Source organism: Hippopotamus amphibius, chromosome 11 (assembly GCF_030028045.1).
Source record: "Hippopotamus amphibius kiboko isolate mHipAmp2 chromosome 11, mHipAmp2.hap2, whole genome shotgun sequence".
Lineage (NCBI taxonomy): Eukaryota > Metazoa > Chordata > Mammalia > Artiodactyla > Hippopotamidae > Hippopotamus > Hippopotamus amphibius.
In genome coordinates, this window is record NC_080196.1 from 9,281,668 (window position 1) to 9,296,566 (window position 14,899).

At 41.4% G+C, this 14,899-nt stretch overlaps 1 protein-coding gene across 3 annotated transcripts in view; it reads left to right on the forward strand.

Moving 5' to 3' along the window:
• Window positions 1–2,025: 2,025 nt before the first annotated feature.
• PHACTR1 (phosphatase and actin regulator 1) overlaps window positions 2,026–14,899 on the forward strand; it is a 505,241-nt gene continuing 492,367 nt past the window's right edge. For 2 of the 3 annotated variants that reach the window (XM_057700184.1, XM_057700183.1), the window contains exon 1: window positions 4,001–4,103. In XM_057700184.1, the coding sequence (XP_057556167.1) occupies window positions 4,001–4,103 (103 nt within the window). Of the gene's footprint in view, window positions 2,197–3,949; window positions 4,104–14,899 lie in introns of those variants that run through there. The other variant, XM_057700185.1, reaches the window with a different exon arrangement.

Sequence of the window (14,899 nt, forward strand, 5' to 3'; positions counted from 1 at the left end):
AATTAATCAAACACTTCTTCCTTTTGTATATAGAACACTCACACACATATTCTTACCACCAAACCAAACATCTCTGCCAAGTCATGTATTTTAAATAATACTACATTATTTACTCCAGCCTTACAGTGCTAAACTTTCATATTGTAATGCCATCAATGTAAAAGATATAACTCTGGCTTTTTTAAAAATAATTTTTTATCTCTGGCTCACTGAGATATGCTAACACTCCCTGAGTTAACTTTGAGCTGATGTCTCAAGGATGTTTTGGGCTGAATCATTCAGTGCTGCATAAGTGTTATTCTGAATACTTGCTCTAACCTTGGCTTCTTCTCTGTCTGGTTCTATTGTATCTCAGAACAATGGGCCATTCTAAATGCTGCCTTTGAGCAGATTAAAGTTATAAAACAGAGCTGAGCTAATCAGATCTTGACATTGGCTTTTGAACATTACAATACTTCCCCACCTTTAAAAATAATGCCTCACACAGATATTCCTATATGTGATCTACAGCTATACTCCCCAGAGAGTAAAATCATCTTTTGAAAATCTATTGCAGAACCTGGTCATATTGTGTTAAAGAATTCAGTCGTTAATTACTTAATAAAATAAAGTTCCTTTTTGCAACTGAATAATCATCCTCTTCCCAAATACATTTCTTTAAGTTGATACTTTCCTCTCTGAGTTTTCTTTAAAGCATGGCCCTTTCACATTATATGTTCATTTTATAAGACTTCAAATTCCCTTTCTTGGTCAACTCTCCTGAAATGACTGCCTTCCAAACCCATTCCCCCAACCCCTGGGAATCAACTCTATTTTTCAAATTTCCAATTAGTCACCTCCTTTCCAATCACACATCCATGTGTGCTCACCAGCAGTGGATGGTGCATACTCTTTCTCTCTCTCACCTCTGAGTCATTACTTTTCAATAGAATCCCAATAGAGAGTTCAGAACCTGTCGCCCACACCTGACTGTAAGCTAAAGGAACCAGAAGACAGCTTTCTCCTCTTGTAAATGTCAAGTGTTCAGCATGTCTCCTCTGCAGGCTGAACAGAAATGTAACCTTAGAGAAGTCCGCCCATGGGTCTGGGCAAAGCTCTGAGTATTCTGAGTCCAAGGTTGGCTTTGCCTACAAGGGCGTATGATTGGTAGTCTCAGCTTCCTTTTTCATCAGGCTTAACTCTGCAGTACCAGCTTGGTGTCTGATTTGTTCCGATTGGGTGGGACCACCCATAGGACAAACAGAAGGATACAGATATTCAGGTTTGTCTCAAGAGCAGCCTACAGAGCTGTGTATATGGGAGAAGGGGAGTTTGGTGGTCTTCCTTCCAAGGCTTCTTAAATGTAGCTTCTCTTTTCTTAACAATCCAACATGCCACACACCACACCACACTTACTACTAATTCTGTTTGGTCAACAAAGGGTGCAAGGGGGTCATGAAAAACCCACTACAGATCTTGTATTTGGCTATCATTACACCTTCATGAGCAGATCTCAAAGTATTGTGCCTAAAAGTCCTTACTGAGGTTTGTCAAGGAGATTATTCAACCAGAATAAGCTCAGGTATCAAACCAAAGTTTCTTTCTGCTGTTAGGTTTATTTTGTTACATTCAGACAGAGGGAAACGCATTTAGACAAACTGGCATGATTCGAGCTAGAGATCTGCCCAAGTAATCAGAGGTGGACCAGGAAGAAAGGCCAGAAAAGAGGGAGTGGGTGAAATCAAATGTCCACTCTGTACTTCACTCCAGAAAACAGCTCGCAATTATAATCACCCACCTTGTTTTCAGCTCAGAATAAAAGTGGCGTTGCACCAAACCTTACCCAAGCAGCCGTCGTGATTAGAAAGTACTCCACACCTTGGAGAACTGAGGAGACACGAGCGTAATTTTAAATGCAAATTAAATTGAGGGGGTAGCAGAGAGAACACATAAAAGACAGTAAAACAAAACCTTTCAATTTTCTTAAATTAGCAGTCTAATGTGTTCTAAAGAGCAGCTCCCCTCAGATCTCTTCTGAGGGGTTGCATTTCATCACAATATAAAATGGGCAAATCCATCACTTGCCTCTGCTTGGTGCTCTTGAATTGATATTGAAGGGAAAATTAGAAGCTGTTCATTTGGGCTTGTGGGCTCAGCAGCGTAACAGCTTCATTTTATGCTCTACTGTGTCCTATTGAAAGGGGCCAACAAGTGCTGGTGAGTATCTGCTAACTTCAAGACTGTTCCTTTCCTATATATCTTTTTCAGTTATCTTTCCTTTACCGGGGGGAAATCTCCCAAAAGATTTATGTTATAATGCAGCGTTCAAAACCTAGGAAATTCCAGACAGCTTTTTAAGCTTCTTCCAGTGACTGATTCGCGGAAGGGGAGAGAGTTATTTTCAGCCTAGATGCTGGTGACTGTTCCGTGTATTAATTATAACAGGGGAATGTTTAACAGATGCTAGCTAAAATGCCCTTTCCCCACTACCCTTAGCCAGCATTAGGGTAAGAACTGGTGCCCCAACAACTCTTCTACCATATTAACTGTTTAATCGTGTAATCCTGCTATAATTGTAAATAAAACTGGGACTTGGAGCTATAAGAATAATTAAACCAAAACCATTTTTTTTTAAATGACTGACAGTTCTCTGCATAAGAGATGGGCGGCTGCAGCCGGGGGTGGGGCTGGGGGTGGAGGTGGGGGCCGGGAGATTGGACCCGTGTGATGGTGACATGTAGATTTTGACAGTGATGGTTTTCTGCCAAAGTTTTACACGGGAAACTGGTCATTTTCTTCCTTCGCAGTGGAGGATACAAGGAGGCTGAGGCTGGCGTCACCTTCTGTTGCTAAGGTAACATGCTCTGGCCATTTTATCTGATAAAGGAAGTCCAGGGGATGGTATACATTATTCATCGCCGATCTAATCAAACAATCAAAATTGTTTACTTTCACCGGGGATATTTAGTGAGATCAAAGACACTCGGCTGAAATTGCTCTTGCTCTTACTGCCGGCAGATAACCCTTGATTTTCTTTTTCTTTCTTTTTTGCAGTAAGTATGATTTGCTGTTGGGGTAGCTTTGGATATTTTTAAAAGTTTCCTGCTACCAGACTTGGCTTCTTAAAATATGCACTGTTAGAAAGAAAAACCAATTGGATTATCCTTCTGAGTCTGATTTTAATGACTTTGTCTTGTTAATTCTTTCCAAAAACGATCTACAGAAATAGAGATATTTCATTTGTGCAAGTATCGGAGAGAGGCTACATATGCTAGAAAGAACCTAACAGGCTGAATGTTTTTTAATGAAGTATATTAGCTTCCTGACAGGCTAGTGCATGATAATATGGGGATCATTGCAATTCTGAAATAACTGTCGTTGCTCTACAAACCAGAATTCTTTCTCAGAAAGCAGCCTGTGTCAGAGGCAAGCAGGTGATGATCCTTAGCACTTTATAAAACGTGCTAGAGGAAATCACTAAAAGGAAGGAATGCAAGGCATTTTTACAGCAAACATGTCAGCATGTGTCATAAACGCAAGGCATTTATAAGTGGAGGCTCTGATTCCCAGGAGATGCTCGCTGCTCAAGGGGAATTGGGGCTCCCTGGATCAACTGAGGATCAATACTCAGAACGGCTGATACTTAATGATGTCATTTATCAGACAGACCTTTTGAAAAGAGAGAGCGTATGAATTTAAAAGTGTATTTTCCAGTTAATGCACAGCAAGGAAAGACTGGTATGTTATCTCTCTTTAGTCTGGATCATCTTTATTTCCTGTGTAGAATATATTGCTTTTAATAAATGTTGGTGAAAGGCTGCATCTTCTCCTACAATAGGAAAGCTCTGTTGAGGGATGGACTTAAAGCTGGACATGTCAGTCAAATAATGGGATATTATAATAGGGTATTTCTTATTCCAAAATCATATTTGATGGTCTAAAATACTGTGGATTTTTTGCTCTTCCATAGGCAATACAAGTGACTATTTTGTCTTAAAACCCTGTTTCTGGAACATCAAAGATGGATTATCCCAAAATGGATTATTTTCTGGATGTCGAGTCTGCTCATAGACTCTTGGATGTTGAGTCGGCTCAAAGATTCTTCTACAGCCAAGGAGCTCAAGGTAATTAAATGGGAGAAAGAGAGGAGGCTCCTCTCATTTGCATGTTGGTTTTATATTAACAGTGCAGTATGGACTGTAGCAGTGTAAGCTCTACTGCAGAAGTTCAACAACTGGGATTTCTCAGTTGATGACTTCTACTGATCTGTTTCTGGAATTGAGGCAGGCATGTAGTAGAATGAATAAACCTAAACTTCTTGGTATGATTAAAAAGCAACCTGCCCAGCTTTTGTACAAACACCTCTTGGAAAGCTATGTTAGAAAATTATTCCCCCACTTCCTTGCAACTAAAGTGTAAGTTTGAAAGGCTTCAAGGATGCTTTTTAGCCCCAGGAAAAGGTTGAGTTTGCAGCTACTGCACTGGAGAAGGTGTAGGGCACCCTGACCTATCCTACTGAGATCCAGCTGGATGAGGGACTCCTGAGATAAGCTTTGAGCTTCTACAGCTGCCTTATCTATTTTAGATGAATTCAGTTACTGCCTCAAGGAATTAACAGTGTGCTTGGGGAGCACTGAGGAACATGTCTGTTGTAAAGTGTGGCTGATAGGTACATTTTTATTACAGATTTCAAGATGGTCAGTTAGGCTCCAGTTTGTTTGCTCTTGTGTTCCAGGGTGCACTTAGAATGTTCTGCCAGCAGATTAGATACAGAAAGAAGCTGGGGTATTTAATGGACTCTCCTGATAGGCAGGAGATTTTTTTTTAAGCCTATTTTCTCTTTTCCATGGAATATTTAGGGCATTCAGTCAAAGCAACCTGATGATGGGCATATCCCAAATGGTACAAGTAATGCACTGAGGAGAAAGGCAACATCCATGTTCTTAAAGAGAGAAGTAGTTGAATTCTTGGAAGTCACAAGGCAGAACTGATAAAGGAAATGCTGTTTTGCTAATTCTGGCATCTTTCACTGTTCCGTGGTAATGGGTGCTTCACACAGGGCACTGATAACACTCTGCCTTGGCATCCCCAGTTGTCTCGTTTGAAACGGTTCTCCCTGGCTCTCAAGCCAATTTCTCATGGCAACCTCAAGGGCTTGCAAACCTCCTCCTTCTCTGCTTCCATTTTCTTGGGCAGGATCCAGTCTTCTTAGAGTCAAGAGGGGCTGGTAATCATCTGGGTGATTGGCTGGGGTCAGTGCGCTCATCAGCAGGACTTACAGAAGTGATACAGAAGCTAATTCTCCTCATCCCTGTGGCTGCATGTAGTCAGCATCGCTCCTTTCAGCCACATAAAGAGCCATGAACATGTGACTGCAGTAGAAAAAGGGTGAGACACTGGCCAGAACCTCCAGCCCCTTCTGGGTCCGCCAAGTAGGAAGGTGCTGGGAACAGATGGAGAAGGGAGGCCAGAAGGAGAAGGGGGCTGAGGCAGGGCTGAATTCCATCTCCAGCTCAAACATTGCTGCATCTGACCATTCCATTTGGACGGGAGAATAATGTCCGGTGCTCGGGTCATACACCTGAGCCGCATCTCTGTTGGCAGAGCAGAGAAGGGGAGTGAGTGGCAGTGAGTTATAGATAATAAAGATGTCCATTCGGCCTTGCAGTAGACACGGTTTAAGCCTTTAGGAGAACAGTGGGCTTCAGGCCTTTACTGAAGGAAAGCAGGGTGTGGGAGGCTCAGGGGACTCAAGGCTGCCTGGTGGTTGTCGGCAGATGGAGCTGGGGGTGGAGTGGTCAGAATTGTCACCACCGGTGACTGTGGTTTAGACATCAGAGCTGGAACGACTGGAAGATGCATGGGAGGTGGTAGCATAAGCTACCACGGCTCCCTGATGTCAGGTTCATCTTAGGGTAATCAGAATGATGTTCAGTGAAAGAATCTTGGAACAGTAGTCAGAGTGGGGGTTCCCTACACAACATCCGGGTCAATTTTTCAAACCCCCCAGGCTTCCTGAATCAGAGATCCAGGTGTAGGACTTAGGGGTTTGCATTTTAAGCAGGCGCTCCAGTGATGATTACCCAGACATCACACTCCTCTGGGGACCAGCACTTAAGAACCAGCCCATCCTGTCTGATTTCTCTCCTTCCACCCCAGAACGGGAGCACTGTCCTCAGCATTAGAGGCAGGATAGCACAGTGGTTTCAACCAGACCCTGACTGCCTCAGTTCTAACCCTGGGTCTGCCGCAGTCAACCTGGGAAAATTCACCTCTTTGAATTTTTAATTCCCTTCTCTGAAAAATGGAAACAATAATAGTGCCCAATTCATAAACTGTTAAGAGCATTAATGAGGTAAGATTTGAAAGCAGTTTAAACTGCCACATGGGAAATGCCATATATAAGCAAAGCAATAAAACATCTTCGCAAAAGGCCATCTCTCCTCTGTTTGAGACTTCACTGCCTTGCAAACAAGAATGTTACCTGATAGGTGTTAACCTCCCACTTTTAGAAAAAAAAAGTTAAATAAATTTTAAAATAGTGATTTTTTTTTTTTGTCACATCAAAAAATAACTCAGGGCAAAACTGAAAAATAGGGAGTACCAAGACAAACTTACTTTCTACCTAGTCCTTCATTGCACTTGAAAACTGAGAGTCCGTCTCCCACCAACACCTCCCCCAGAGCCCCACCAGTCTCCTTGCTGGAGTTTGCTGCCACTGTGATGTGGGGCTTGTCACTGCGTGGTTCCAGCTCCTTCACAGCAGCTTCCTCCCGCTCGGCACAGAGGCCACAGTCTTTCCTGGATAAGAAGCCCCTCAGCCTGAGAAAGGGCTCCCAGTGAATGGGCAGAGGGCTGAGGACCATGGCTCGAACCCCTCCCTTCCTGAACCAGATGTGCACGTAGACGACCAAAGCCTGTTTCTCACCATGGGCAAGGCCCCGAGGACCAGTGGAAGGAGGGCAGCATGGTGGCTGGCTCTTGAGAAAGGCATGTGAGACAGCTAGGGCCTTCTGCTGCTGTTAAATCTCAACACGTGGCAGCTCCCTACGTGGCCAGGCCAGCCCAGGTTCAGGGGATATTAGTGAGGTCAAGGAGCCCCAATTAGATACCCTTTTCTATTAAAAAGGCCCAAATGAAAATATAGTATTGAGTTAAGTACCTGGAATGTGGATGACCTAGGACTTGGTTGGCTACACTGACGTGTGATTATTTATTGCCTTTTGAGTTGTCCATTCTCGAGGGAATGCAGATATTTCTATAGACTGTTCAAGGACAGGTGTAAGTATTTTTAAAAGGGAAAGCAAGACAATAAGAGTTTCTCTCGTTTTCCACGTTACTATCCTTGTATCAACTGATTTACAAATTCACAAACTTTTTGGGAATCAGCCCTTTCTATATTAATTACATGCAAAATGGTTATCCAAAGCAACAATACCAGAATTACAATGTTTTTGACCCCATCATGTTTGTTTTTCAATTTTTCTTGGGAAGTGGCAAAAAACCTGTCCCTAGGTATAGGATGTTTTGAGCTCATAAAAGCAAGAGGAATGTAGCAGGCTAAGAAAAAGAAAAAGAAAAAGAAGAAAAATGATCTAATATCTAACCTGGGACAGCTTCTGCTGAAGTTCCCAGAGATTTTCAAAAGTCAGTCCTCTGCTCTGCTGAAAGAAGCAGCTTGTTATTTCCCCATCTCCATTTTCCCTTGGTTTGATCTCGAGGTAAGGAGGATGAGCCCAGTTCCCCAGAGATTCTGCTTTAGAAAGCATGATGTGTTAGAGCAGAAAAACGTCCAGGGTTATTCTGTTCATCTCCCATCAGTGAAGGATGCTCTCCTATTCATCTGTGAGTGCTTCGTCAACAGTAAATCCTGCTCTCACAGAGAGTCCTGGGAAAAGCCCCCATTAACTCAGAAGGATTATTGTGGAGGTTGGAGATGCACGTGCTGTAAAAATCAGCCATGTCTTGACATCACATAACTTGAGTTCACCCATCTTTCATGTTTCTGACAACGATATTCCACATTCTCAAGGTCAGACTGTAATTTTTTTTACAGAACTGTTAAATAGGGAAATCATAAAATCACAAAATTGGCATCACAGGCTTTTCAGGTTGAAATGGACACTATAGTTCTGTGATTCTTCTTGGCCCCTCCCTAAACCAAGTTAAAACAATTTTTGAGGGCCAGACCCAGGTCCTGGTGTTACATTTTCCACAAGCTGCTGGGTTATTCTATCAGACACTGAAGGGTGAGAACTATGGCTGTGAAGCACTAACCACTGAGAGTTTGGTCTCGGACTAGCAGCATCAGTTCTATCAGCTTCATCTGGGAGCTTGCTAAAAACACAGACTCAGACACCCAGACCTAGAGAATCAGAATCTACATTTACCAAGGTTGCCAGGTATGTTATGGTAAAGTTTGAGAAGCAATGACCGAATCTAGTGCACAGTAGAAACACCTGGTGAGCCAATAGGACCTCCAGGGCAAAACCAATTAAGTCAGCATCATTGGCGGTGAGTCCCATACTTGGGAATCTTTTAATTGTCCCAGGTGATTCAACTATGTGACCAGGGCTATGAACGACTCGCCTCCCATTTTATGGTAAAAGAGGTTTTAGCACATCGTGCAGCTGTTCTTGCCTGAGTGTCTGTATCTAGATCTTTCCCTTTTAATGAATCCAAGCCATTGGCAAGGTGCAAATGGACGTTTTTAAAAAAAGGACTGGACTGTGTATGAGGTGCCGCACTTTGCGTATTTACTGTATCTGTTAATCCTCGAAGAAATTTAGGGAATTATAATGCTCGTTTCACAGTTTAGAAAAGACTACATATTTAGATAGCAGCATAGCCAGGATTTGAATTCAGGTATATCTGACTCCAACAGGTAGTAAAGGTAGTAAAGGTAACATTTGTGACCAAATCACACTTCTGAAGCTCAGAGTGGTTCAGCCACATGGCCAAATCACACAGCTTATCGCGAGAAGGTGGAGGAGACTAGGAGATCTACTAGATCCAGGAGTAGAGCTTTTCTTACCAACCAATGCCCTTTCTACTGCGTTAGGTTTCTTTCCTCTAAGACCATCAATATGTTTGGATGTTTAAATTATATTCAAAAGGGAAAATACATCAAAAGGCAGCCATTTGGCTGATGTTACTAGGCAATCAAATTTATCACTCCTCACAATCTCCTCTCTTTTATCATTTTAAATAACTCTTGGCATTGGAACCAGGTGCTGTAGTCATTGTTACTTCATCATAATGCATCTTTTCTGTTGTCTACATTGTCTTGTTTAACAAAGGGAAATGGCAGTTTTGACAACTGATGAATGCCACAGTGAGCAGCTGAGTCTTTTCAAGTGGTATTTGGAAAGAGCGAGAAATTCATCTAAAACCCTCTCTTGCAACCATTTCCTCCCTGCCCCCCTCCCCAACCACCTTCCAGCTCTACCTTTCCCCCACCCTGTGAAATCTGTCAGAACAGCTGGACTTTGTCTTTAGCTTTGAGTTAAATGTACTATAAACCTAAACTCTAAAACTCTGGGACTTCTTCACCTGGCCCCAAGAGACAAAGACTTTAGTTTGCCCTCAGTTATTTGCAAATCGTTGACAATAGCCGTCTGCACAGAACGTGTTCATGCTATTTTGTTCATGGAGGGGGGGAATCTTATTTCTCTGACCAGAGATTGAACCCAGGCCTCAGCAATGAAAGCACGGAGTCCTAACCACTGGACTGCCAGGGAATTCCCCAGTTCATGCTATTTTCTTTCCTGTATTTAAGATCCAGCCCCAACATCACCCCCTCTGTGAAGTCTTGCCTGACTCTTCCAGGACTTCCTCCCACAATATTATGTTCAGCCTACATTCTAGCTACTAGTGTATTGTATTATTCTGCCTCCACCACTTAGTAGCTGCATGAGCTCATATAAATGGCTTCACTTCTCCAAGCCTCAGGGTCCTAATCAAAGTGCATATAATAGTAGCTCCAAATTCATAGGGGTTTTGAGAATGCAAGGAGGTATGTCTAGGAAGTGTTTAGTACATTGTTATTATCGATTAGCTACTGATGCTATTGTTTTGTTATTAGGTGCCTCTTACCTACCTAGACATGGTGGTCTCCTTAAATACCATTTTCTGGGTGCCTAGTACCATCTTTGGTATACAGTAAAAGTATTAAGATTTATTAAAGTCTCTGTTGAACTGAAGGAATGAAAATGCTTAAACTGCATTACAAAGAGAAGCTTGGGATTCAGGCAAAGGACTTTTGACAATTCATGATTGAGAATGTAAACTTCCTAAGACCTTTAAAAAATTGAAATCTTTAGTTGGAAATAGAGGCTCTGCTTAAGGCTGAAGGGAGGGACAGGTGAAAATAATTTTCAAATACACAGAGATGCAGGAAGTGGAAGAAAGTCATTAACTCTGATGCATGTTCTATAAAACAGGAAAAAAAGCAGAAGAAAAAAAATACAGCAGGAGGGAGTTGGTGTACTATTGAAGAGAATTAACCTTTTAAAATAGATTTCCAAGGGTTTCTGAATAGCGCCCTTCCTAGAAGGACTTTTAAATGTACAGTAGTCTGGAGAGGCTGAGTTTTTATTCTGCCTAAAAGTAGAATTATGGAAGATGTGACCCCCTCAGCGTTTACTCTGATGAACTTAATTGAGATCAGTTGAAAGCTGCACTGAACATGTTCAGGAAACTAGCTCTGGGCTGGACCTTACCTGAGATTCCTTTCCCCTTCCTTACTTAGACCTTTATTGCCTAGTCCAGTCCTTATACTCTTGGGCTAATGAAACCAGCTACCATTCACACTTCTGCTTCTGACCAGACTCAAAGGAAGATACCCACCTAAGCCCCACGCAGGAGCCACACACTTTGGGAACCACTCACTGAAAGCCTGGTAGGGTGTTTTTAGGAGTCTTGCTGAGTGGGTGTCAAGTTGCCTTCCTCCTTCATGTCTATTGCCCGAAACTTTGTCATGGTTTTACATGTGACTCGTAACCTGACCTGCGGGTCTATCTTCCTCCATAAGGATTGAAGCAAAAACAGTGATGGTAAAACATGGGTATCCTCATTTGGGGCACAGTCGCCGATTGGATTGTAATTTTTCCATTCACCAATTTGTCCCTCAGAGTCCTGCTAGGACCAGCACAGCAACACTGGCTGCATCTCCTCTGTGTCCTCACCTAACCAAGTAGTTTACATGCCATCATACTATTTTTCAGACCCTTGTCTCTGAGATGAGCTTCAGATGACACTTTTCTTATATAGTTTCCAGCCTTGTATTTATGGTGCTCAAGTCATCACTCGCAACAAATACTTGCTTTGAGGGGTTTTTTTTTGGTTGTTTTTTCTCTCTGTAACTCTAGCCAGGGAGCAGCCTGCTGTGCCTCACTCATGGATGACAAGCTAACTACCAAGCCTTCCCTCCTAACCTCCCACACACTCCGTTTTAGACCTCTAATTGCTCACATTCAGGCTCTCCAAACCTGTGTTTAATGCAGGGAACATTGTGAAGGAGAGAGTGAAGGCAGAGCAAGGGGAAAGATATTGTGGAGCTAGCCAGCCTGCCATTTCTATCCATGTATAGATGGCTCTGAAATCCAACCTTCCATTTCTGGAGCGTGCCCTCGTGTCCAGGACATTTCTCTGGACACAAAGAAACATTCATGGTGCCGACCATTTACCTGCACATGGCCTTCCAATGCTTTTTGTGCCTTTGCCCCCAGCAAGCATCTGCTTCGTCACATATTTGTGATTCAGGGCTCATAAGTAGGGCATGAGGACAAGAGACAAGAGAGAGAAGCTGAGAGGATGAGAGACAGAGAGGAAGAAAATCCTATGAAAATACAATAAAATGATTCCCCTCAATTAATAACTTCTACTGTCACATAGAGCATATAGAGAGTGGATTAAAGATGTAGCCCACACACAGCCAGCATCAGCTATGACCCAATTAGCATAAACAATTCACAGGTGCTTGGAAAAAATTCTCACTCCTCCTTGCTCAAACAAATCTGTTTTCCTAAAAACTTTCAGCACCACCCTCTGTGACTGAGCCGGCAGAGGCAAGGATGGGGAGGCGAGCACATCAAGATCAGCTCATGGCCGATGACATTTTTAATATTTTTAAGATTATTTTAATAAGCAATTAGATTCACACAATTATGCAAAAACCACTGAATGAATATTGGTATTAACTTGGACTTCTGAAATGTTAGGACTGAACAGAGAGATTATCTTAGAGATCTCTGTACCTTTTTTTCAAGCATAAAAGCAAAGGTATTATTAATGTCTTTGGGGAAAAAATGGAAAGGAAAATCAAGGCTACACATCTATTTTAATTTTTTTTTCAGTGAATTTAGGCACATTGATATTTTTACAAGTTACAATTACGGTACGTGCAGAATCGGAGGTATCAGTGAAAACTTTCCCAGGGCTGGCTGAAGAATGTCATAATACTTTAGGACCTGGGTTTTGGAATAACACAGATCTGAGTTCAAGCTATGATTTCCATGTCTCAGTTTATAACATTAGGCAAGTTATTTAATCTCTTTTTGCCTCACTTTTCCCTCTTGAATGCACAACACGAGTTCTGAACCCAAAGGGTTATTTTGAGGATTTTAAATGAAACAAAGTGTTTCACAAACTATGGTCCAATGTATGATTTTCAGGTAATACTTGAACTCTTTTATAAATAATAATGTATTTGCATTATTATGTTTTGGAAAAAATGTAAATTGAAAAATATTTAATTAAATAATAGTGTCAATGACACTTAGAGGTAGTAAAATCCATAAAAGTGATATAGGAATGACTAACAATTGGAAACACTGAACAAATAAATATAAAACACTAAGCAGAATGTCAAGTACCTAATACGCATTTGATAAATATTAGCTCTTATGTTAATTAGCTTTTAATCTTGTCAAGCCTCTGAGGAAAGTGGCAGGGCTTCAAGCTCCCCCAAAGAAACCTCTACCCTGTCCCATCTCTGGTCTTCTCTACCAGCACTTATTTCTGATTCAAATTTCCAAGCCCTTGGAAAAGTGGAATAGCCTTAAAACATAAGAAGAAGAAAAAGCAACAAAACTTTGATTTTTAAATTAAATTGCTAACAAATCCCAGCTGGAATTAGCTATCTAGTATAGTTACAGATAAGGCAATGATTTCAGTCCCAAAAGATAAATGCTAAGAGAATCTGCACATTGGGAGTTTTGTAAACACAGATGAGGGCATCCACACAAGGGGTGTGTGTGTGTGTGTGTGTGTGTGTGTGTGTGTGTGTGTGTTGGGGAGAAAGTTAGGTGTGATTCCAAGTTAGTGTCTAACAGGAGATGACAGTTAATCTGCCTTTGAGTTAGATTTAAGTAGGAGAAAAAAAAAGGCTGTTCTGGGCAGTGTGAACTGGCACGTGATAAGGCATGGACATGTTAAGAGTATAGTGTGTTAGGGGACTGTACACGTTTCACAATGAGAGGTATATTGTAGACACCTAGACTGGCAAGAAATAAAGACTAGAAAAGTAGGCAGAAGCAAAGACATGTAAGACTTTGCATACTTAACTAAGGAATTCCAAACCTGGCACTGAATCCACTAGGGAATCTAATGCAGGGGAGATCTGTTGCCAGACCTGTTTTTATCAAGACCATAAATGTGGAGGACAGTTTGGAGGGAGGAAGATTAGAGGAAAAGAGAGTCATTAGGAAACTACTGCAGTAATCCCAGCAAGGAGTATAGACAGTCAGTAAAGGGAGTTGACAGAGTGAATCCAGCAGGAGAGAGGGGTCTTTGAAATATTAGGAAGGTTCTTTCCAGATTCCATGGTGGTAAAATGAATACACCGAGTGTGAGGAAGGGGCACATCCCATGATCCCCAGATGTTTTATGTGGACTCATTGGATAGATAATGAAGTTGTTCACTTAGAAAGATAAAGGAAGAGAGTAGAGATGGGTGGAGAAGGATTTCCCTGGTGGTCCAGTGGTTAAGACTGTGCTCTTCCACTGCAGAGAGCACAGATTCCATTACTGCCCAGGGAGCTAAGATCCCACATGCTGTGTGGTGCAGCCCCTACACACACAAAAAAAAGATGGAGGGAGGACATTATAAATTGAATATAGAATATATTGAGTTTGGAGACCATATAGAATATCCAAACATAAATTACCAGTAGGGAAGAAGTTCTATAAAGCTTGGAAAACCATCCAAAATATTCTATGTGCCTTGGTAATTCCTAAAATAATTTCACTGACATGTTTTACAAATGTCTTAATATGTGGTTCCTCTGGGCCTTTAATTTTCCTTTCCTATTTATTTGAAGGGAGATTATTTAAAGAAAACATTTATTTTCCAAATTAAAAGCTTTTCCTGTAAATATAATATTTTCTCCCTAGAACTAGTACTTAAAATTAATAGTCCTTTTGAAATATTTATATGAACCAAATTCTAAAGTTACCAGTATTATTCAAATTCTGGCTTGTGCTTTCATTAAGAAGAAAATTCCAAGTTAACGTTTATGAGAACATCTAAAGAAAACAAGTTTTTTAAAAAAATCTCAGTGCAGCTCAATCGCTTTACAGACTATAGGCTATCACAGAATGTTGCAAAGGAAGAAAAAAAGAGATTCGGCTACAGCTAGTTGAAAATAGATCTTACTTTTGGACCTACGCAGGAAGATCTTCTGCTCCATTTAGTTGATTATGCACTATTTGGTGACTAAATTTGATAGGTGACAAGTGGAGAAAAAATTACTTGGCTTAGTCCCAGTTTAATCCCTGTCCCTGGGAAGCAAGACCACACTTCACACAGCATACTGGATGGCTGATTTTTACATTAGCCCTGTATCTTATGCTAGCTCAATAATCTGGACATGTACACAGAAGTTACAAAAGGAAATGAGAGTGAAAAGAAGACCCACAT